Below are 23,636 nucleotides of genomic sequence, written 5' to 3'. Positions count from 1 at the left end.
TCAATGTTTCTAATATATTATGGATATTTTAAAATATTAGAAAATAATTTGCAATATGATGTATGATTCTTAAATCTACCTTGAGGTGTCAACAATTATTTCAAAGTGGCAGGATTTATCTAGATGCTGTTGTTGCTATTTCTGCAGTTGTTCAAAATTTCTCAAGTAATTACATATTCAGAGAAGCAGTCTCAGTCAAGCTGACCACATTTGGGGGGCCTTACTTTGCTTCCAAGGCCAGAGCGAAGATGCCAGCTGCCAGAGGTGCAGAGGCTGAGGTGCCTGTGTGGGTCTCTGTGCAGTCATTGTGCAGGTCGGCACTTGTCTGGGAAGAAGGAGAGAAAGATAGATACGTGAGGAGCATGGGAGGGGTAGCCAGACCAAGGTCTGCATCTGCTGTGACCAGGAAGCTCAAGATTCCATTCCCCACTTCCCCCTCTCAAGCACCAGCAAGCGGATGTTTGCCATCTGCTGATATTTTAGTTCCCTCTCCTCTATATGCAACTTGTCTATAATTCTGGCAGCGAGTTGCCTTTTCTGGGGATGAAGTACTCCCACTATGAATATTTTCTCTTCTGAGATTCCCAAACGAAATGTGTCTATAAAAAAAAAAGAACTGTTTCTAAACCACTGTGAATCATGCCAGCCCATTAATCATCAGGTCCATTGTGCATGGTGGGGCATATTTAGAAATTCCAATTCAAACAACATTCCTTCTGGCCTTCAGATTGACATGTGTCTGCCTCTGTAACACAGGGACATAATGACATCTTGATCAGAGTTCTTTGAACAGAACTTACTTAGAATAGATTTTGCATTAACTGTAAACTTGATTGGAAAGCTATGAGGTCATGTCTTCTGCTCTTAGATGGGAATGGTCAGATTTATAAATTAACCCACATTTAAGTCTTGGTTTAGGTTATAAAACTGCTGTGTACTAGATGTGCCCCATGGTCACATTATGTGTTCTTCACATTAGCAGAATGAGACTTAAATTTCCAGACTCATTCTGAGACGTAAGAGTCTGCCTTGTGATGCATTTGTAAACAATATTATTGTATGTAAGAACTGAGCAGGCTAACTTTAGGATAATAAAGAGGCTACCTAAATAAAGCAGAAATACCCCCAACCACTTCCAGTCAGTCTGCTGGCTGAACAAGCAGTGGAGCCCAATGATTACTAAGCAGACACCCACCCAGGCTTCAGTATCTTAGTTTTTGCTAGAGACTTCAATGTGTGGGAGGGAGGTGTAAAAATATAATTTGTTCTATTATCACCTCCTTTGGCTTCCCACTTAGTATCCTCAGATTTCTCAAGTTATGGTGGCTCTGCTTCTCAGAGAGCTGCAGAAGTCAAGATGCCCTTTATACCTGTTGACGCAAATAAGCCCTCAGAGATGACTATGTGGAGGAAACGTGTTATGTAAGAAAAAGCATTATTGCAACTGTCTCAAATAGAATCTACCATCTGTCTCTCTCAGGACAGCTTTACCTAAGGACGAATCTCTGCAAAGGTGGAAATCTCTTCCCTGCTTCAATGCAAGGGGCCCCAGATGAGGACAAGTCTGTGCAGTAGCAATTCCAAAATGCTTAACAGGCAATTTTAACATTTTAACTTTTAACAAAAGCCAGCTCTGGATGCTACAGGAATAGCAACAGCCAGGGGCTCTGACACCCATGGACAGATGTCTGGCAGGCTCCTTTCTAAGGCTATAAAGAACTGTTGAGTAGAATGTCACAGTCTATTATGCAAGTAGCTGAACATATGGCATGAGAGGGAGGGCAGCACCTTTCAGTGGAGACGACACAGCTCTGTTGCCTAATGTAGGTGCAGAAAGAGGGCAATAAAACACTGATCTTGTGCAAACCAGAAACTAGTGCTGGTGGTCTTTTCAGGGTTGTTGGTAGGAACTGTGCATATATTCCAGGACCCCCAGGATTCCCAGAAGATCAGACAAAGATTGTCATATAGATTGGGGTTACAGGCAACCAGCCCCCTGAACCTGGGAAGTATTAACTGACTCTCAGCCTGCTACTTTATTGAGGTTAGGATCTATGTGCTTTATCTAGTGGATTCTATGTTCATAGTTAAATTTGAGGCTTTAAAAGTTTAAATTTAATGTACCCATCTCTGTTCTCAACGCCTCCAAACAGTTCTTCATCATTGTGCCCTTGAAGGAAAATCCAATAATTGTTCATGACTCATGGAAGTGAAGGCACAGGCTTGCGTGGGCTGAAGATCGAAGCATGTAACTCCCTGAGCTGCTTGCTGCTTTCCTAAAGGCTGAGTTCACCCCAGGCAAAAGTGAGGCTGTTATTTTTCATGTAGGTCATCTGTTCTTAAGAGATCTCACTGGTGTACAGTCTATACTTGTATCATTTGCTAATGGTCGTCAGATTATATCCCTGTTATTAGAGGATCAGCAAGCACAAGGTGATGAAGCCCCATGACCCTGAAATCTCTCTGTTTCCAGAGAGGCATCAGACAAGCACAAAAAGATTTGGAGTGCCTACCACATGTAATGACAGGTTTTGTGGTTTCTCTGAGCTGAGTTAAAAAATGACAGGGAAGATCATCTTGGCAGAAGTGTCATTGTCCCTGAAGAGAAACTTCCCAATATATGCCAATCTTTCAAGTGAGCCAGCCCGAGTCTTCCCAACTGAGACATCAAGCAAACCATTGCCACGGAAGGTCAGGGAAGAGGATTGCTCTGAAAGCCCTGTTCCTCTACCTCAGCAGCGACACAGAAACAAAAGCAAAGTAACCTGTAACCTACTATTCGTTGGTCTGTGTAATCCCCGCTGCTGTAGGAAGTGGCCAGCGTGGAGGAGCACTTCTCTGCATACCAGGGTGACAGGCCTTGCTGGGAGGCACTGCTGATAGAGATGGTGTAAATGCTGTCTGTGTAGCCATCACAGTCACAATTATCTCCCTGACGACCCCCGTTCCCGGAAGCCCAAACAAAGATGGAGCCCTTCCCTTGTCTCCCCTAAAAGAAAAGACAACATATAATAATCTCTCATCATCTATTCTGGTTACCAGCAAGCCCAACAAAAGTACCAAGAAATAAACATACAGCATTCTCAGAGACAAGTCTTTGGAATCTGTCTTTAAATTCAGGGTCAATGTCAGATTGTCTGTTATAGGCCAGGACCAGAGTGTCCCTGCCAGCCTCTAGTTTTCAGGGCTCTCTCTGCAGTGGGGTCCAGAAAGGCTTTTCCTTTCTTCTTTATTAGTAGATTCATACTCTGGCCATTAGCACATGAATTAGGATTCTTTTCACTCTTCTCTAGGCTATGTCACTATACTTGAATCTTTGAACTTTCTCTATTTCTGAATGGATCGTCTGGCTGACTGATAGAATGACAAAATCAGGCATTATTCAGATCTGCTTTGCAGCTGCATTCAAAAAGACTCTGGATTGAATGAAACTCGTCAAGGCCACTTTTTTCTGTGATTTTTCAATTGGTGCTTTCCAAAGCTTCTACTTTTGTCTTGTCCTGCATAGTTCAAGGTCTTAGAATCTGTCCAGCAATGAAGTCAGCTCAAGGGAAAGAGCGACAGATGATGGGCAAGAGGGTCCCAGGGGCATTTGTGATGTGAAAGGTAGGGTGGCCTCCACATTCGAGAATACATTCTTACAGCAACTGCAAGACGTCTAGTCTATAGGTGACCTACTACAAAACACTGAAGAAAAATGAGAATGATGTCCGAAAGCACTGTGTATGCATGTCTCTGTGAGTATATGTGCATGGATGTAGGTATTTATGTTGTAAGTGCATATGTGTGTATGTTCAGATACATGCATTTGTGCAGGTGTACATGTATGTGTGTGGAGGTCAGAGGTCCGCTTCGACTCTCATTCTCGAGACACTATCTTCCTAGCTTTAAAAAAACATCTTGTTTGTTTAAGGTACATTCTCTCATGAAAGGTTGGCCAGGCAGTGATCTTCATGGATCTGTGCCTGTTTCTGTTGCCTTGGCAGCAAACATGCACTGTCATTTGTGGCTTTATACTCAGATGCTGGGGCTCAAACTCAAGTTTTCATGTTGTACAACCACCACGTTTTCAACTGAGCTATCTCCCTAGCCCCAAGAAATATTTTAAATGTAAGTATTCTAAAGGTCATGAATCTCTGTGCCATGTTGGATCCAAATATGGAAGTGCTCTTAATCTTGAACATCCATCACCTGAAGATTTAGTTAAGTGCATTTAAATTTGTGAAAGGCCCTTCCACGAAGTTCACTGTATAGTTCCCTCTAACCTAAGATTTCTCCTCTTCTAATAGTTTCATGTGAGTCCTCATTGAGCATCTCACCTGTTTGACACCATATTCAAATGCCTTCTGGGCCAGTCTTCCAGGCCCCTCCACCGTTTTCCCATCATCATTAGGGCCCCAGCTTGCACTGTAAATATCCACATGGCCAGGGTTGAAGCCAATTGAACTGGCCTCAATTGCATCAGTTACAATGCCATCCAGCATTCTTATGCCTGAGCAAAAAAGAAGCAACACAGTAAGAATGTAACAGGAATGCCATTGTATCCATATAGAAAAATAAAACACTCTGAATAATCACATTCTTAAAGGACTTTGGGAAACAAAATGTAACAAACAAACAAAAACAATAAAAAACAAAGCACTGGATGTTTGCAACACCTGTGAGGCAGTCCCTAACAGCCCCAAAGGGACAAATCCATATCTCTGTGAAGGAACTGTAGAGACAACATTAAGTACTGTAAAGTAGCTGAGATTTGTTGCTATTGCTGATGATTCAAAGCTGTTCCCAGTAATATCGAGATCAAAGGAAGTGGCATCTTTGCACAAGAGAAAATGCCATGGCTACTAGTCATTAAAAGTGTCTCCTCTCCCTCTAACATCTGAACAAAGTGACAGACAACAGAGAACTTTCAGAAGGAAAATTAATAAACATCCCTTCCTCAACACATCTGCCATGAAGTGCCCTGATTGGAAACTGCAGCTACAAAAGATCCATCTCCAATAAAAAACTAACACAGGGAAGGAGCCATTGTTGCTATGCAAAAATTAAAAGTAACCCAGATGTCATTCTTTTATAGGTTTGCTGAGAAATATTTTTTAAAAGCATGCTTTCTTTTCTTCAAAATAACCTCAAGGGAAAAGTCATTGCTACAGACTTTACTCCTGAGGGAGATCATTTTTTCATTAGGAGAGAGCTCTTTGTGCTTTCCTACACCCTGCCACCCATCATCATACTCATGAATCCAAGAGTCAAAAAGGAAAAAGGAATTTGAACAAGATATTATTCCTGGCTTTGGGCTGATAATTCAGCACACTACCTCATATTTTCAACTATTATATACTATGGAACAGAGTGGGAAGAATACATAATTCACACAATCAATGGAAGTTATTTAGAGAATTGCTTTTCTAAGCAAGGTAGCAGCTGCAATCCCAGCAGTTGGATGGTGGAGGCAGGAGGATCCATGAAACAGGATCATCCTTGGCTACACAGTAAGTTCGAAACTAGCCTGGGCCCCAGACCCTGCCTGAAAACAGAAACAACAAAATGCTTTAAATGCATTTAGGAGATAAACATTTCAACTCTAATTTTTCATAGCTGTATTGATACTGGGAAGCTATTCCACCTCTCCATGACACATTTTCATCAACTCTAAAATGTAGGCAATGGTAACAGCACACTAGAAGTATATGCAGTCATTAGTCCATGTACACACAGGAACTCATCTCTTCACACCTACCATTTCAGATTGGTGCTGAGGTTCTTGTATTTTATATGTGGACAGACTAAGGCCTAAGATACATAGTGGCTTCTTTAAGTCCACACAGCTTGAAAGCAGAAAGCTTGGATCCAAACTCCAGAAACATGGCACCCAAATTTACATTGTCCACTTCAGGGAACATGTTCTATAATTACTACATGAAATTTGATTGATGTATAGTAGATGCCTAGTACATTAAATTGTTCAAATTGTGACTGGACCACCAAAGGCAGGAGTGATGAAATAACACAATAGGTTTAGGATCAGAAGTTTTATATTTTACTTTGATGCTGATACTGTCAGCTATATCTTAAGAACCTGATTACAATTCTTCTCCAATACCCGAAGAATCAGAAAATTTCCCCATCAGCTATGGATGTTTGGTTTATATATGTTGGTGAATTATATTTTGAGTTGATTACATGATCTGTACCTGCCTTCATTTTCTTTTGATTAGAACAGCATTTTGAAGGTGGTAGTATTAAAAAAAAAATCAGGAGTGATGCTCGAAAATCTACATAAGTGTCCTACATTGGTGAGGATGCTGGCATATCCATGTCACAATGTGTATTCATTTGGTTTCTACAAAAGAAATCTATAGCCAAATTCAAAGTGTAACATGTATATTTTATGAGACTCTATTGGAATGACACTCACTACAAATGATCATTCTGTGGTTTTGTTTTGAAAAACAAAATTAAGCTCAATGTTTACTATGTAACTATAAAAGCCCAAGGTAGGTAGTAAGGAAAGAGACAATTTTTGTTTTCTTCCTATATCCTGATGGATCTGCTCTCCATTGGTTCTGCCAGTGTGTTTCTTGCATTCCCAGTGGCTTCAGTCAAATGCAATCACCAATAGGAGGATAGTCATGTAAGGTGAGTGAAGTCTTGGTCATCTATACCCTGCCCATTTGGAAATGACTTCTTTTACACACATGAAGCTAGATCTTTTGCCTGTAGATGAAAGTTTCTGTCTTCCCAGGTCCTGCATCCATTTATTCCCAAATCAATACACAGAGGCTTATATTAATTATTAACTGTTTGGCCGATGGTTTACTTACTGGCTTCTTACTGGCTAGCTCTCTCTTAATTATCAACATATTTCTATTAATTTATGTATATCCACATGGTTTGGCTTACCAGAGAATGCCCAGGCATCCTACCTTCTTGGTAGCTACATCGTCTTTCTCCCTTGTGACTCACTCTCTACCTTCTTCCTCCCAGAATTCTCCTAGTCTGGTAGCTCTGCCTATACTTCCTGTCTGGGCTTTCAGCATTTATTCATCAACCATACAGAAGGCACCCCCCCCCATTACTTGCCCAGGAGTTTTCCATAGCTATGTATTTCTCTACCTTCTTTGACCTCCCTTTCTGCTTGGTATTTTGAGCCAAGAAGTGGTAACCTCTCCATATTCTAATTTGTCCCTTGATTGCTACTTCTAATGTATATAGAGGCCTCAAATACCTCAAATGTCCTCAATTACCCTACACTGAACAAGTCAACTACTGATTCTCTCTTTTTTTTTTTTTTTCTTGCCATCATAAGATGGGCTACTTCATATAACAATACAATTTTTAAAAAAATCTTTTAAAAACTATTCTTTGAGTCTGGCATGGTGGCACATGCCTTTAATCCCAGCACTGCGGAGGCAGAGGTAGGTGGATCTCTGTGAGTTTAAGGCTAGTCTACGGAGTTAGTACCAGAACAGCCAGGGATGTTAAACAGAGAAATCTTGTCCTGGAAAAAATTAAAAAACCAAAAACCACAACCCTATTCTTTACTTATAAGCAAAGAATTGAGAAGCAGGGAAAGTCTGGCTAATTTTACCTATCCCTTCTGCTCTCTCATCAAGAATTTAATGGCTAGCCTCTGAAAACGGAACATAGAGAAAATTCAATTTCACTCAAGTGCCATTCAACCGAGTCATCTTTCCTGCAAGGATATATAGGCTATATTCTAGGAATTCAGAGCCACTAATTTTTTGCAAGTCACACTCAAGTCCAGCAACAAATATTGTTAAGAATTCATTAATTTCCCCTTGGATTGGGGAAAGTCCCCTCCCCCCATTTTATAGCAGGGAATACAAGCCTTCAATTAAAGTGCCAAACTACAGACAATGGGCAGCCTTACCTCCAACTTTGGAATTGTATGCAACTCCAACCCCACACTTGTGATTATTTGCTTGCATGGCAATTTCTCCTGCACATCTAGTTCCATGTCTAAAGATTAAAGGAGCAAAACTTTTAAAACAGAAACAAAGATCACAGTTGTGTTTTTCACATGAATTCACGATATTTAGATGTACTAGCTTTTTATCAGCTTTCTCCCTTGTGTTCTCCCTATCGAAGGTAAATACCATTTGTCAAGATGAAGGATGTAAGTAGTGAGGCCAAAACATGTGAGTTCAAATTCTGGCTTTTATCACTAATGAATGGTGTGGTCTTGGGTCAGTAACTTATCCTCAAAGGATTGTCATGAAGATCACATGAAGTGCCTGTGAAGAGCACATAGAACATATACAAAGAATGCAGCCAGTGTAGCTGCTGACACCATTGCAAGTAAGCCAACACCCAGGGACAGTCACAAACACACCTTTCTGCTTCTTACATACTGGAAGTGAAATGGCTCCTCACTTTCTATTCTAGGAATGGTTTTGCATTAAGTATTCCTGATAAAATGGTTCCACCCTTCCTATTTTGGATTGAGTAGTCCTCAATCAGCCCTCGTAAAGTATGATAGACTAGGTTCCCCTTGTTTGCCCTTCTCTGTGCCTCTGACCATGTGTCACACCACAACCAAAGATGTTAACAAGACGAGGATGAGATTTTCTGTGGACACCACTGACTAACTGAGACCAGAATCAGACAGGTTTTCCAGTCAGAATATTTGGTGGAATACACCAATCTCTACAGCAAGTCTACCACTGAGGTATCAGTTCTGAAATTCTGGAGAAAATTGTGCTTTCTTCCACCAACCTGACTCAGGGAGGCCCATAACTGACGAGAATGCTAAGGTAAATCTATTTCCAGGGTTCATTCCACTGCAGAGGCAGCTGGCTATAGTATGAAGCTGCTGGTGTTGTACAAGAGCCACTGTCAGAAATGCTGAAGTAGCTACCTACTTCTAGAAAGTACTTCATCCTAGCATAGGATATAAAATTCCTGAAGTTACTGAGCCAATGAAGACAATGTTGCTTATGATTTTTCCTTACACCCCCCAAAAAATCTCCTGGTCTTTTTCGAATAAATGATATTTGTGCTCCCTCATACTAATCGAAGACAGGAATTCTAGGTCAGAGAAATGTCAGTTTCTGTAGTAGGGCTCACAGTTTTAAGATATTTTTTGTTGCCATTTGTTTGTTTTTCTTTACTTTTGTTTGCTAGCTAATATGTTCCCAATTAATTAAGTAGGATCTTCACTATTCCTTGAGATTCTCTTTATAATGGTTACCTCCTCCAACCAGCTTGCAAGTACTGAAGCTGATGTGGGAAGAAAATATTGCCCTTCCTGGTAAACCTTGAGCACGAGGCAGCAGGTAAGTCAGATGCATCTTACTCCCACTCAAGACCCTATGGAGAATGAAGCTAAGTGGGCAATCTGCACTAACAGTGGCTGGTTTTGTGGGAACACATTATACAACTTCCAAAGTCTTGCAACTTCTGAAGCTAGATCATCCACTGGTGACTTTCAAATTCACATTTTACATTTTATCTCTGACTTAGGGTTATCTCACAGGCAACTGAAGTTGCCTTGGAACTTTCTGGAGAATGTTACAAATCAGAACACATAAACTGAATTCATGTCATCTTAACAGTAAGAATTACCTGAAATTTTATGATTTGTTGTTTGGTGACTCCTCTTTTGAATGACAGAGGGCATTCATATGTGGCTCTATGAGGCTCCTTATGCAGTAATTATGAAGGACAGTGATAGGAAACCCAGAGTTTTCAGACTAAGTACAAACAACACTATATGGGACTTTAAAACTCACTATAAGGATAACATAACTACCTCTTGGGGAAAGAAGGTTTACTGCTTATTGGATAAGGAATATTCCCCAAAGTCCCATGTGTCAAGGGCTTGGTCCTTACCTTGGATCTATTGGAAAGTACTGTAACAAATAAGAGGTTAATTTTATATAATTAGGGACATATACTAAAACGTTGATTGTGACATGTTGGTCTCTTCCTCTATGGTTGCTTTCTGCTTCTCTGAGGTGAGCAGCTTATTCCACTACATCTCAAAGACAACCACATGTGAACTGAACCCTCTAAAACTGAAAGCCAAGGGAAACATTTCCCCTTTTCAAGTTGATTTAATTTTATTTGTTACAGTATTACAAATATGACTAAGATGAAGTCTGGGTCCTTTCCATGACCAGAGAAATTGGAGAGTACCACTACACAAATCATTGCCCTAAGCTCTACATAGGATGGAGGTACACTGCCCTCTCTCACTAACAAACTCACCATTTGGCCACAGGGAGGTTGCTGTTAGTCTTAACTAGGGATTCAGTGAAAGTCATTCTAATAGGGTAATGGTTGTTTGCAAGTATATACTGACAATTTTCTCAGGAACTTTCAGAAATATAGACAGCAGGTACTTTATCTCCCATTTTAGGTGATAAGAAGAAAAATAGTAGAGGCATTGAGAAGTCAGTGGTTCCCCTAATGTTACTCCAAGTCCATGTTAGTAACTGGCAAAGCTACACCTTCCAGCTAGGTTAACATCAACCACATGGCAGTGTTCCAAAAAGAAGTTGTATTCCTGTTGTTGCTGACTGTCCAAACTGATAAATATGTCTGAAATCTTGTCCTTGAGCCCTGTTGTCATTCTCAAGATGGTCTGACTTTCTTCCAATGAGACCGCTCTAGCTTTTCCACTGTGTTGTTACTAGAATGTTCTGGATTTGTTATTAACTCCTTTACTCAAATTCTGGGAAGTGGAACTGAAAGAGTAGTATACAAATCATATACCGCCTTCCTTTTTCTTCAAGGAAGAAACTGATATCTGTAAGTTGAGGTCAAGTCTATATGGCCTAGTCTCTCTTGGTGCATGCTGTACTTGTTTGTGGAGGTGAGATGTCAAGCAGGGGTAGTCCTAGCTCAATAGCCTAGAAACAGATTTTCTGTAGATTTATAGGATTCTCAGTCAACCTTTAGGGGTCTGGAGGAGATCCTCAGGCCTTTCCCTCAAGTAGTAGGTACTGATAGAGTTGGCAATGCATGTCTGGGATCTGAACCTGAAGAGGAGGTATGGGTGAGGAATGCAGGTGCAAGACATATGAATGGTACTTAGTACAGGGTGAGTGGGGTTACTAGTGTGGATCAAGTGCCCCTTCTTGGAGAGGGGTGGTCCTTGGGGAGTGGGGATGGGTGTGGTTTGCTGTCTGAATCTGGTGCATGTCTAGAGAAGGGACCAGGTACCCAAATACAAACAATAAGGATGAGTTGAGCTCCTTGGAGTGAGTGGAGTGGAGGTGGGAGGGAATCTAGGCTTTCTTACTGAAGGTAAGGTTGTGGTGGAAAGGGATTCCATGTGAGTTGGTGCTCCTTACATGAGGGAAGTATACCAGAAGGATCACAAGAAGGCAGACAGGACATGTGTTCCTTAGGCAGGTCACAGAAAAATAATTTTAAACTAAAATTACTACCCAAGGCATACAGGCCCCAGAGGAAAGAACATCACTTCATGTTTTATGTACAAAGCTTCACACACCAAAACTTGTCAAGATGGTTCCTATCCTCACAGCACCATGCCCCGAGTTAGACCCCAATTTCATCTCTTTGGGTGAAAGTCTCTACTATATGGAGAAAAATCTTTGAATGTCTCCTCAAAGCCTGTAAGAAATACCAGTACGATAAAAGGCAAGTACTCACATGGGCATAGATATGTCTTTAAAGTGTCTGTAGAATTAGGCGAGGAAGCTGACAACCTTTGGCATCTGGATCATTCTTTGGCACCTAGCTTTGGAAGAACTGATAGTTCTAGGCTTCCCTTATACTGAGACTCCAAGGGGAAGCTATTAGCTAAGAGTCAGGGGCTCATCCCTCTTCTCCCTCAGAAGGCTCCTAACTGCTTCAACATCTTAGAGACTGAACCAGATGCAGAGAGCAGACCTCAGCTGAACTCCTATTGTCTGCTGCCTGACCATGACCTTCTGGTGGAGCTAGATTAGAAAGCACAATTGTTATTGCCATGGGAAGTGATTGGGTGTTGGTATTTACCTGTATACATTTCTTTATGTTTTTTTCATGATTAATATCAAGATGAAGGGGGAAAGAGAGGCACACAATTAACATCCATTACATTCCCAACAGTCTTCCTAAATCTACAAATATTCAATTATACTTGAGAGGCGAATTTCATGATAGAAGAAAGATAATTTCATAAAATAAGAAATTTAACTAAATATGCTTCTATAAACTAAAGGGAATATGAAAACAGGCTTTTGTTTCTGCTTTAAAAACAATGAAATATGATATGGAGAGTATATAGTAACATTTACTAAGACTTGAAATTGGACTAAATTTATAGCATAAGTCTCCTAGACAAGATAAAAAACATTGCACATAACTTTATTCCTCCAAAGTGCACATTTACTCACTTGTTTTCATTTGTGGGATCATATCGGGGAAATGGATCGTGATCATTATCATTAAAATCATAGCTAGCCTCTGGATCCTAGAGACAAAAAAATGACATAGCATCATAAAAGGTAGCACTTGCAGAGACTTTTCCATGCTGGCAGACAGCTCCAAAGAGCATCTTTTAGAGCTGCTAGCCTGACTGAACACATATTATACCCATAAGCCAGCGGCACTGATGAGCAAGATACCCAACACTCATGAATATGTCAAACTCATATTCCACAGATGCTCAGAAAGCTGTAAAGGGCTAGCATTCCATAGGGTCAGATGTCTCATTTTTCAGAAAAAATAGTGAGGCTCAGAGAAATTGGGTGACTTATTAAGACCACAGAGCTACATATTGATGTGGCAACATGCACGCCTTCATAACCAAGATGCAAAGAGATGGCTGTGGAGTATACTAACTTCTGTGATGCTTTCCCTCAGCCTTCCTAGGCACAGTAAGAATTCATGAAATTTAATTATTGAAAATTTACTTGAAACTCAAGCAAGCTTAACTTGCCTGTTTTCTTTTCCAATCATACTGCCTCATTTAGGCATCGCTGACTTTGATCCACCACCACTATTACTATTTCCATAGCTTTTAAAAAGTCTTGATTCTACTCTGGGTCATTTTTTAAAATCTCTTCTCCATAGTCCTTTGTCCTTAAGCTTTGAATTTTGGTTAGGGAATTTAGAATGGATAAAAAGGACAAGTGAATGATAAGGGATAATTTGATAGATGAAATATTTGCCTTCTGTTCTAAGGGCAATAGATCCATAATTGGAGTTCATGTTCTATTAGTAACTTCATTGACAAATATTTGTCTTCTTGCTTCTAGTAAACTCTTCCCTTATTGGCTTGGCATTTTTACTGTGGTACTCACCTTGATTTTGCATAGTGGGAATTGCATTCATGTAAGAAGGGATACTGACCCATAAGGCAATTGAAAAAAAAATCACCAATATCTGATGGCTTGTAACTCATATGGTGTGAAGGATTTTAACAGTTCCGCTTGTGTAAGCACCCCTCATCCCACCCACTTCCTAACACAGGTTGTTAGGAGACATCTTTGTCTTTGATGAACTCTTCATATGCCTCCTGGAACAGGCTCATGGCAGGTCCCAGAGACTAGTACCCAGGCAGTCCACCTCTCCTTAAGAAGAGAAAAGCCCTGCATGTCTGCAGAGATGGTTCCCTAAGTGACAAGCATGGGGACTCACATAATTGGCATATATGTCTGTGTGATTCCACTCCAAGCCATCATCCAGTACAGTAATAACAACTCCTTTGCCTGTGATGCCCTTTTGCCAAACTGGTATCACGTGAAGATCCAGCTTGGGCAGAGCTGCAGTCATCCTGGTGTCTTGCTAGTGAAGAAAAGCAAATAAACATAGATGAAATTGTGGGTTTTCTTTCTTAATCAGGAACTGAAGGCCATTTGTTTTCTTTTTTCCATGGGTAACAAAAAAGGCAATTGGGTAAAATGGAAACTCAAAGTTGAGAGTATGAGCCTAATAACCCATCCATGCTACTCTTCTAGTTGTCCTAATTGAAAAAAAAAAAATCTTAAGAGCTGAATTATCTGTGGTCTCTTACACATACTGTCTTGTTTTTTTCTTTCAGTTATGTTAAGAAGCACAAGCTTTCCTCATGCTGAGGCTTTATTTGGTAGTGTGTGTTTTTATCTCAACAAAGTCCTGAGCCTTCGTGGCTACACTGAGTTCTCATCGTGTCTGGTTGTTGTAGGGATATTCTCCTAAGAGAAAAATAAGCACCCAGGAGACTGTAGTTTCACTAAAAATTGCTATTTAATAACTTTTTTCTATTTATGTATAATTTAGGGAATACTACCTTTTCTGGTAATCTTCCAGATATTTACAGTGTGTATGATGGTAGAGAAGAGCTACCTCTTTAAAAAAAAAATGCAGTAGTGGGGAAGGTTCACCAGGTGATTGTGAGGCTGAATCACGAGAGTTGGAAATATATAACCTTTTGATTGGCCAGCAGTAGAGAAGGCCCCCATGTGAGTGTGCAAGTGTAATTATAGTGTTTAGTTGTTAAGAATATGACATCTTAAGACTTCCAGTGGAGGAACTGGGACACCAACCCAACCACCATAAGTTCAGCTATCCTGAACTTATACCAGGGAGCCTGTATGGGACTGACGTAGGTCCTCTGCATATATGTACCATATATGTGCTTGGTCTTCTTGTGGGTCTCCTAACAGTGGGAGCAGGGGCTGGCTCTGACTCTTTTGCTGGCTTTTGGAACCCTAGTCCTCATACTGGGCTGCCTTGTCTAGCCTTAATAAGAGGCTTAGTCTTACTGCAACTTGATAGGCCATGTTTTGTTGAAATGCATGGGAGGCCTGCCCTTTTCATGGAAACAGAGGAGGATTAGATGGGGGTAGGGAGTGGCAAAGGGGAGGTGGGGGAAGGGACTTGGAGGAGAAGAGGAAAGGGAAACTGTGGTCCAGATGTAAATATAAATTAATTAACTAATCAATGAATTAAAAAAAAGAATATGGCCTCTGGCTTGCCCCTTTCTGAAGGGAAGTGGAGGAAGAGTGGACCTGGAAAAGAGGGGAGGCAGGGGGAGGGACTGGGAAGACAGGAGAGGTGGAAAACTGTAATAGGGATGTGATATATGAGAGATGAATTTTTAAAAAGGAGTATGACCTCTGGAACCATGAATTATGGCCCTGCCACTAGTGGCAGTGCAATTTAAATAAATTATTCAACTTGACGATGCCTCTGTTTCTACATCAGTAAAATGGACATAATTAATAATCCCATCTTTTCAATATAAAGTAGTTGTGAGAGAAAATGAGTTAGTGATATCAAACATGTATAACTTAGATTTTCTTGAAATAGTCAAAATACAACATGTGTCTTCTGCTGGAATCAGTAAGCATTGCTTAATGTAAAAGAATGGCTTGAGGAACTAATGGCCTTGCCTATCTAATATAGGAAAAATACCTCAGTATGTGGTTATGGAAATTGCCTTTTATGCTATTCTCAGCGACACATCTGGTCTATTAGCAGCCTATGCCTCTACTGTAGAGGCTTGGCATCACCAAAGAGAACACCTGGAAGCCAAGCAATAGCATTTCCATACACCAGTCAAGGCTTGGTAAACATCTAAAAGGAACAATGGTTTACATGGCTAGATATTTATAAATAAAATTTCCTAGCATTTCTTCCTTTTGTCTCATTCAGAGATTCTTGTCTGAAGTATGTCTAAGAATTGTCAATTTGGACTGTACATTATGTTGACTATGGTCTGTGAGTGATTTAGAGGATACTCAAGAGCAAATTCCATCGTAGTGACCTTATCATGACTGGTCTTTCTGGAAATTCTCTCCTGCCTGACATGATTCTTCTGCATTTAAACCAGTTACACTTAAGACACAAAGACAAGAGGTATTAATATATGGATTTGTTTTAGACACTCGTTCAGCAGAACAAAAGGTCCACGTCAGGAAAGTTCTATCAGTCCTGCTTTCTAGAGGTATTACCTACTCCCAAATTCTGTTAGATAGTGTTATGGCTATTCTTGGTTGTCAACTTGACTGTATTTGGAATTAACCAAAACCCAAGTGGCTGGCACACCTGTGATTGGCTTTTTCTTAATTAAGTGATTTGAGTGGGAAGACCCATTTCTAATCCAGATCTTTCAAGGTGGAAGGAGCCACCTTTAATCTAGACCACACCTTCTGCTGTCAAAAGACATAGAAGAATGGAAGAAGGAAGCTGATTCTACTTTTGCCTGCTTGTTCTTGCTAACAAGTCCATTCCTTCCCTGGCATTAAAGATTCCAGCACATACAGAAGACTAGCTGAGACATCCAATCTCATGGACTGAATGACTACTGGATTCTTGGAACTTCTGTTGCTAGACAACCACTGGTGGACTATTTGGACCACAGCCCATAAGCCATTCTAAAATTCTCTTCTATATATCTATATATAGATATACAGATAGATGATAGATGGCTAAATATAGATTTATTTTGTAAGTTCTATTCCTTCAGAAACCCCAAATAATACAGATAAAAACACAGACAGATCCACCATGTAGATGATGTAGCAGTATAAGAATATAGATCCTACACAGTCCTTTCAGTACTTACCAAGTACCACTGCTGATTCCACATTGGGTCATTGAAGAGATTCAATGCTGAGTCTTTTTGGATTGAACGTTTGCTTCTCTCTTTTTGATATTGTTGTTCAGCCCATATCACCTACAAATGTTTTTATGGTAAGAAATCAAAGTCAGACTCCCACCTGGGTATAATCATCCTCCCTCTATCTCCAAGAGCCTCCCCACCAAAACTTATACAGCTCAGTGATGTTTTTTCCTGATCACAGCTCAAACTCCCAGCCCAGGGAGAAAAAAAGATTGCTCACTGAGGATACAAGGGTTCCTTCCATTACAGTAAGGAGTCCTTTTATAGGAAGAAGCCGTAAGTAAAGGAGCAAGACTTTCAGATTATTTACAGGGTTCACAGTGGGAATAGAAGTGCAGGCTGTTGTCATCAGAAACCGGGCCACACTGAAGTTCCAGGCCTCAGAGGCTGAAAATCGGCCCATTTCACAGAGTGAGCAAGCCAAGGGGCCTCTGGGACTGTTGTTAGAACTTTCTTGCCTCGTTTCACCCTTCACATCCAAAGGTAAACTCTACAGGTGTTAGGTAAGGACGGTTCTGTGTATGGAAATTTGAAACTTTGGTTCCTCTGTGTTTCTACCTCCTGCCTAGGAGTATTTAATATGAGAAACAGATTAAAGACCTGAGATTATCAATAAGAATTACTAACCAGGCACATCTGTCATTAATTCAGTCACATGCAATATGCAAACAGATCTGACAGTATAAAAATTACCTGGTCCACATCTCTGGCATAATCTTATTATACTTGAGGCCCTGAGAGAATGCAGGACTGTCTAATAGTTACTGTTATTGTAGGATAATACTATCTTCTTATTTTGCTGGGAAACGTAACCATTTCCTGTTTTAAACATTGCTTTTCTGTTGTGTATGTAGTGACAATCTACTGTAAAGTGGGATATGTTTAAAATGAGAGGGTCAAATCCAAAAATAAAAAATGAAAAATAATTTCCAGCTGAATGCCAAAGACATCCACTAGGAATGCCTTAAATGTTCAAGTAGAAAGTATATTGCAATCCTATTATAAACACTGGAGATACTGAAGAGCTAGGAATTAGTCACTATAATTTATTTTAAAGTGCTTGCATTTTCAAACTCTATCATTGTGGCTTAAAATAACACACTGCTTGAATACATTGCCTGTTGTCTAGCTTGGTCTTTGGAAGCTGGCTGCTAGGAGATACATAGAAATCTTTGTGTGGGGGGAAACTTAAAGTTGGGAATTTCATCAGTGTGAAAGAATAGGTATCATGATACATTTCATGGGATTTAATTGGAAGAAAATTGCCCCAATTAAAAAAGAGCAGCAAAGTGAAATCAAGAGCAATTTTTAAGAACAGTGTATGAGAAGAACCACTCTGCCACCCCATCAGATAAACACCCAATTGTAGCAAACCATGCTATGATTAATGTCATAAACCAGAACTGCATTTTAACCTCTAGAAGAGCAGACTAAATGGAATAGAAAATATTGGCAGTGTCTTCTTATTATATGTATAATAGGTATCATACACTTCATTGTAAATAACACTTTGGATCTGTGAAGATACTAAAATACAATCTTGTCCACTTCAAACTTCTATGACTCCAAGGTATTTCCTAAACTAAAATTATCCTGAGGTTAACTTTTCATAGAATTAACTCCTTTTTATGAACTTTCATTGATGAATAATTATTAGCCAATTGTTATAAGCTTGGGATTTCCCCGAAAATGATTGAGACAACTAAAAAGAATTAAATAATCTGTTAATTTGCATCAAGTACATTGGGTAAGAATAGCTGGGACACTCCACTCTGGCCAGCTTCTTCCATGAAGATGGGAAGGTATTTCAATTTGACTTCGTTATATATTAATGTTGGGCAAGCATTTAGAAAGAGAACGAATTATTTCCCCTGCTTTGTCCAAGCACTAAACCTAGTCAGGGAACTGGTCTGTTTTTTAGAGCCCACATACAAGGAGCTGTCTACTTTGGTGGTAGGCAGAAGAAAAGATCTCACCAAGCAGGAAAACTTTTTAAATAAGCTTGCTGGCTTTCAGTTTGGTCTATCACATAGTTGGTCTAGCCATAGTTGACACAAAGACATAGCAATGGGCCTGCCGTGGGATTGTAGTCCTTGGTTCTGATGAAGCAGCATCTGTGTGGGATGTTCTACTGCTTTTGAGCCCTGCAGACTAGGCCCAACAATTGATTCTCCTCATAATCTGTTTTCTTATTTAAAACAATCAATCAAGGAGCAAACTGAATCACAATATAATTTCCAGGATTCCCATATTCCATGTACTTTCAACTGTTATGTCACTATCATATGCTGTCACTTATCTTCTCCTCCCTTCCAAAGTTGAGATAACACTCTGTATTTCTCACAGTACCTCTCAGGGTGTCCTAAGAAACAGTAGTCACGTACACAGATATGAGGCCAACCAACGTGCATTTCTGTACGAACACCAGCGTTAGAAGGGAGGCAACACTGTACGTACATATTTTAACACTCCTAATATATGCATCCAGTCTTTTCTATTAGCACGACTTCTGACCTTGAAAATAGACCTCCAAACTGATAGGTATAATTAACTATGCATTAAAATTGTCCTCACACTATTTATCTATATCGATCCTATATTGTGATCCTATATATCCTTGTACATACAAGGATGAGAAGAACTGGGACTGATAGTTTGTCTCAAAGAACATAACAGTGCTCGGAAGCCCCTCATTAACAAATGGATTAAAAACTTTCTCATAAACACTAATATATTTTAACAATGCAAATGGTAGACTATTTTTTTGCTTATTGAAAACCAGGTCACCATATATCTTTGGCACCATTGAGTTCATATTAAACTGATCTTTACATTTTCTTTCAAGGGTGTCAAGAAGGAGCATTTCATATTTGCCACATACCATATAAAAGGCTGTTGAGTGCCTACAGCATCAATTATTTCATTAACTCTTTCCCCTGATTTTCAGCACTCAAAACTCAACTCTAGATATGTAAATGTATATTACATATAACTAAACACATGTATAAAATTAATGTTTGTTAGCTTAATGCAATCCAAACATATTATGAGCAATTATGATTCTACAGAAAGAAATAACAAGCAATTTGAGAAGCAGCCATGATTACAACATAAAAGGGTCAAATGTGAAATGCTTTTGCTCTTGTTGGGAGTTACACAGAACATAGTTAGTCAGACTGAGTTTGAGGACAAAGGCACACTTACACGATCGTCATCAGACAACCTTTTAGTGATATGAAGAGCACTTCTTCGAGATCTTCGAGGATGATTTTTGTGTTTGAATAAGTAGTGATTTTCAAGTGATCCAATCTATTTAAAAAAATCAAAATAACAATCCAATTTCTTTAGAACATATGTATAGACTAGTTAAAAAATCAGCTAACACAGCTGGCTTTTATTAAAAATATATTTTATTAAACCCACTGAAAGTAACTTTTTTTTTTCATGAGGAAGACATGGAAGTCTTGAGATGACCCTCAGGACTCGAGAATAGCAATGCTTCTGTTTCCCATAGCAATGGGGATGCTTTCTATTTTAGAGGAGTACCTTGGTATATTTTTGATGAAAAAGAAATGTGTATGTAGATATTTCTCAAAATATGCTCATTTAAGAAAATATACTCTGCCAGAAAACAACTATTTGTGGAACAAAAGAAAATCCCTTAGGATTTATTGTTGATTAGTGCCACATTCAGTGTAAACAAGATACTGTAGGTAGAGTGTTTGAGTCAGACGTTACCAGGCATTATTGGTGATTCAGGTTTTCATTGCCTCAGGGCTGTCAGGAAGTGTGCTGTATCTAAGACAGGTGCCCTACCTCAGGATATTTGTACTTCCTTGGTAGCTATCAATGCCTTCGGGATCATTTAGATTATGTTTAATAGTCTTTGAGCTAATGTCCTTTTACATAAATGGGGACAAAGTGTGAATTGACTAAATCCTTTAGATGCCTGTTTTGTTTTTCTAATTAAGAGATAAGCAATTGTGTCCTCGCAAAAGAAATATGTTCTTTATGTTGGTGGTTCTCGTCACCCAGAGAATAGCTTTTAGTGGAAATGCTGAGGCTTAGGTGCAAAACAGAGCCTTAGGCAGATGTAAATGGATCTGGAAAGAGATATCAAAAGCAGCAAGAAAATGCCAGGGTTGCTAGCGCTGTTTCTATGGTCAACTAGCTTTGCTCCTTGTCTCTACTCTGGCCCTAGCTTTGTCATGAGGCTGTAATGTTAGGATACTTGTCTTAAATTAGTATGGTTTTAGAAATGCTAAACAAAATGAGATCTGAGCAGAATCAGGAAAGCAAGTTACTATTTCCTGAAATTTTGTTATTGAATATGGCATTTTAACTAAAAATGACTAGAAGGAAGCTAGTTTATTTTGAAAAATTATTTTCATACCAAGTGGTCTAGGTTTGTATTTGTGTCTGGGGCTAATATGTGTGAAGGAAAGAAAAAGAGTTTATGTGGTTTTCTTCCTCAGTCACAAAGCTCCCCACCAAATACTACCCCTGCCACCCCAGAATTTACACATTTCCAAGAAGCTTATAGTACCCATCCGAATAATCCATCTGCTATTCTCTTTTTTGTTGGTTTGTTTTTTTTTTTTTTTTTTTTTTTTTTTTTTTGCTTTTGGCTCTCAAATACTCAAGAATTGCACACAATAAGCAATCTTAATTATGAAGCTGTTTTGTGTCTACTTGCCTGCAAGCTATTTTCTATGCTGGGGTGCTTCTCCAGCCTTACCATGTTCTCCTGACAACCTGACACTTCTTTCCAACTCTTGCAAAGTAGATATTTTCAGTAGCTTTCTTTCCTGCCTCCCATGTTCCCTTTTACTGTTCCCCTTCTCTGGGGGGGGGTAGCTGTATTAAACCACTAACTACGACTTTTCTTGCACAAATTGCATTCAGGTGCCAATATTCATTTCGAATCTACTGTCCATAGATCTGAATTCTATTGAGAGCACTCTTTTCCTCCTTTTTAGTCCCCAGGCCCCAAGGGGACTGTTCAAAAAGGCCCTGGGAATTTATTGAGTTTCATGCTGGGCCTTTCAAAGACCATTTGCCTCACAAAGTTAGAGAATGAAGCTTCTGGCTAGAGAAGGCGTATTTCCTAGTGGATTTGGTGCATGGAATCGACACCGCCCACGCTGATTACTCATCCATGACTTCAGAGTCTCAATCACCACCTCCAGAATAGAAAACGCGCCAAAATGTTTTACAACTCCCTCCTCCCCCGCATAACTGTGGACAATTTCCCCAGCAAGGGTCGAGGGGTTGACTCTACTTCAGAAAAGCTGAGATTAGAAATCACATCCCCTGGATTCCCCTTTGGGATGGTTCTTAATGCATCTGTGCGCCCCTCCCCACCCGTCTGTTAATTCAGCACACACTTGAACAGACATCAATTTATCTCATAATCTAACACCTTAGGAGATGATTTTGCACTTGTCCAAGGAACAAGACAGAAAGAGATCCTTTCCGGACAGTCATTTCTACACCTAGACCCTGCTGAGACATTGGCCATGCAAAGTTAGGAAGCTTTGACTTGACAAGTTATGGGTGAAAACCCTGAACTCCCCCATAAGGGACGCTCTGGCATCTTCCTTTACCTGGTCCCCTCCAGCCTCCCCCACCACTGGGCACCACCGCCACCCACCCAAACCCTGGAGTCACTAGTCCCAGCAGTTGGCGCTCTCTGCGAGCTCTGGGCGCGCCCCTACACGCGCGGGCATCTTCAAGCCTGCTGGCCCCTTGCTTCAGGACTGGAAGCTGCTGCCATATTGAAAGGAAGAAAAACGCCGGCTCTGGACACAGGCTGCTTGCCTGCCAGGAGGATGGGGCGCACTGGCTCTCCTACACGGTAGGCGAGAGCCTGTGTACACCTTAAGTTTCCAGAACAAACGTGGAGGATTATTTTTACCCCCAAACCTCGTGGGTGCAGATTTTAAGTCAAGAGCGGACAACAGAAAGATCAGGGTCTGCAGCGGCAGCTTCCTTCTGCTTGGTGGCGGCCAGCCCAAACAATAAATAACGTAAGCATTTTCCCTCTGAAAGCGCGCGGGGGGCGCGGGGGCACAGGGGATGCGCCTCGCTGCTTGTGACACTGAGAGCAGGGGAGTGCAATCTGTGGCTCCGAGTCGAGAGACTGTACTCCATCCCCACCAGTGTCCTCAAGCTCCAGAAAGTTTCTCGAAAGTGCAAACTCTTACCTGACCCAAGAGGTCATAGCCCAGCTCCTTGGCGATGGCAGAGGCTGCCTCCGGCCCTCCGGGGATCTCCGCCGCCCATTCATTGACAAACTGCCTCTTGGCTTTTACACTGTTCAGTGCACACCAAGCGCAAAAGAGGGCGAAAGCCGTATACTGCAGAGACCAGCCTCTTTGCTCCATGGCTCCCACCCCTGCTCTCACACAAGCAAGAAGGTCTGAGAGAAAAGAAGCGAGACGGGAAAAACACCAGCTAGACTCGACCTTTCTTCCGCCGTGCCTCTCCGAACCACTCCTGGCTCAGGGTTGCTCTGCGAGAGCTAGGAGGCGCGCTGGGAGAGGCTGGGCGGCGGCGAGCGCTCACTGAAGCGCTTCAGTCTCCTGGCAGAGTGGAGCCCCAGCCTCCCCAGCCAGAATAGAAATGAGTGTTTACACGTCAAATCTACGAAAGCCATCTTTTGACGTCAGATCTACCTGAACTGAGAAGTGGATGGTATTCCCGGCGGGGTGGAGAAACGACTAAAATAAGCAGGGAAGGACTAAGAAAAGGAAAGGACTGTTTAGTGGAATCAGTCTATTCTGCTGTCTGCCCATAAATACTGTAGCTATCAGAAACACCTCATTCATCAAAGAGAAGCGCTGCATTTGAATACAACTACGAAGATCCCAAGACAGGAAGCATATTCCCCTCCCACCAATTTTCACTGTGTTACTTTATTGTCTCCTATGAATGTGCCCCAGGGGAAGGGAATGAAGATAGGATTCGAATGACCCTTGAATATGAGCATTTACAATAAAACAGACAAAAAACAGGACTCGTGCTTAGATCTTTCAGATCTGACAGAGGC

General features: G+C 40.7%; 1 protein-coding gene across 1 annotated transcript in view; it reads right to left on the bottom strand.

The window, feature by feature from the left end:
- Pcsk1 (proprotein convertase subtilisin/kexin type 1) overlaps window positions 1-23,036 on the bottom strand; it is a 39,124-nt gene extending 16,088 nt beyond the window's left edge. Inside the window, exons 1-9 of the mRNA XM_051182760.1 lie at window positions 22,792-23,036; window positions 19,790-19,894; window positions 16,529-16,639; window positions 13,618-13,764; window positions 12,372-12,448; window positions 7,895-7,983; window positions 4,320-4,492; window positions 2,777-2,989; window positions 225-325 (exon numbers count right to left, since the gene is read on the bottom strand). Coding sequence (XP_051038717.1) covers window positions 225-325; window positions 2,777-2,989; window positions 4,320-4,492; window positions 7,895-7,983; window positions 12,372-12,448; window positions 13,618-13,764; window positions 16,529-16,639; window positions 19,790-19,894; window positions 22,792-22,971 — 1,196 coding nt within the window. The 5' untranslated portion in view covers window positions 22,972-23,036. The remainder of the gene's footprint in view (window positions 1-224; window positions 326-2,776; window positions 2,990-4,319; window positions 4,493-7,894; window positions 7,984-12,371; window positions 12,449-13,617; window positions 13,765-16,528; window positions 16,640-19,789; window positions 19,895-22,791) is intronic.
- Between the last annotated feature and the right edge of the window lie 600 nt (window positions 23,037-23,636).

The sequence above is a fragment of the Phodopus roborovskii genome, unplaced genomic scaffold (assembly GCF_943737965.1).
Source record: "Phodopus roborovskii unplaced genomic scaffold, PHOROB, whole genome shotgun sequence".
Taxonomy (NCBI): domain Eukaryota; kingdom Metazoa; phylum Chordata; class Mammalia; order Rodentia; family Cricetidae; genus Phodopus; species Phodopus roborovskii.
This window is presented reverse-complemented; position numbering and strand designations above follow the sequence as displayed.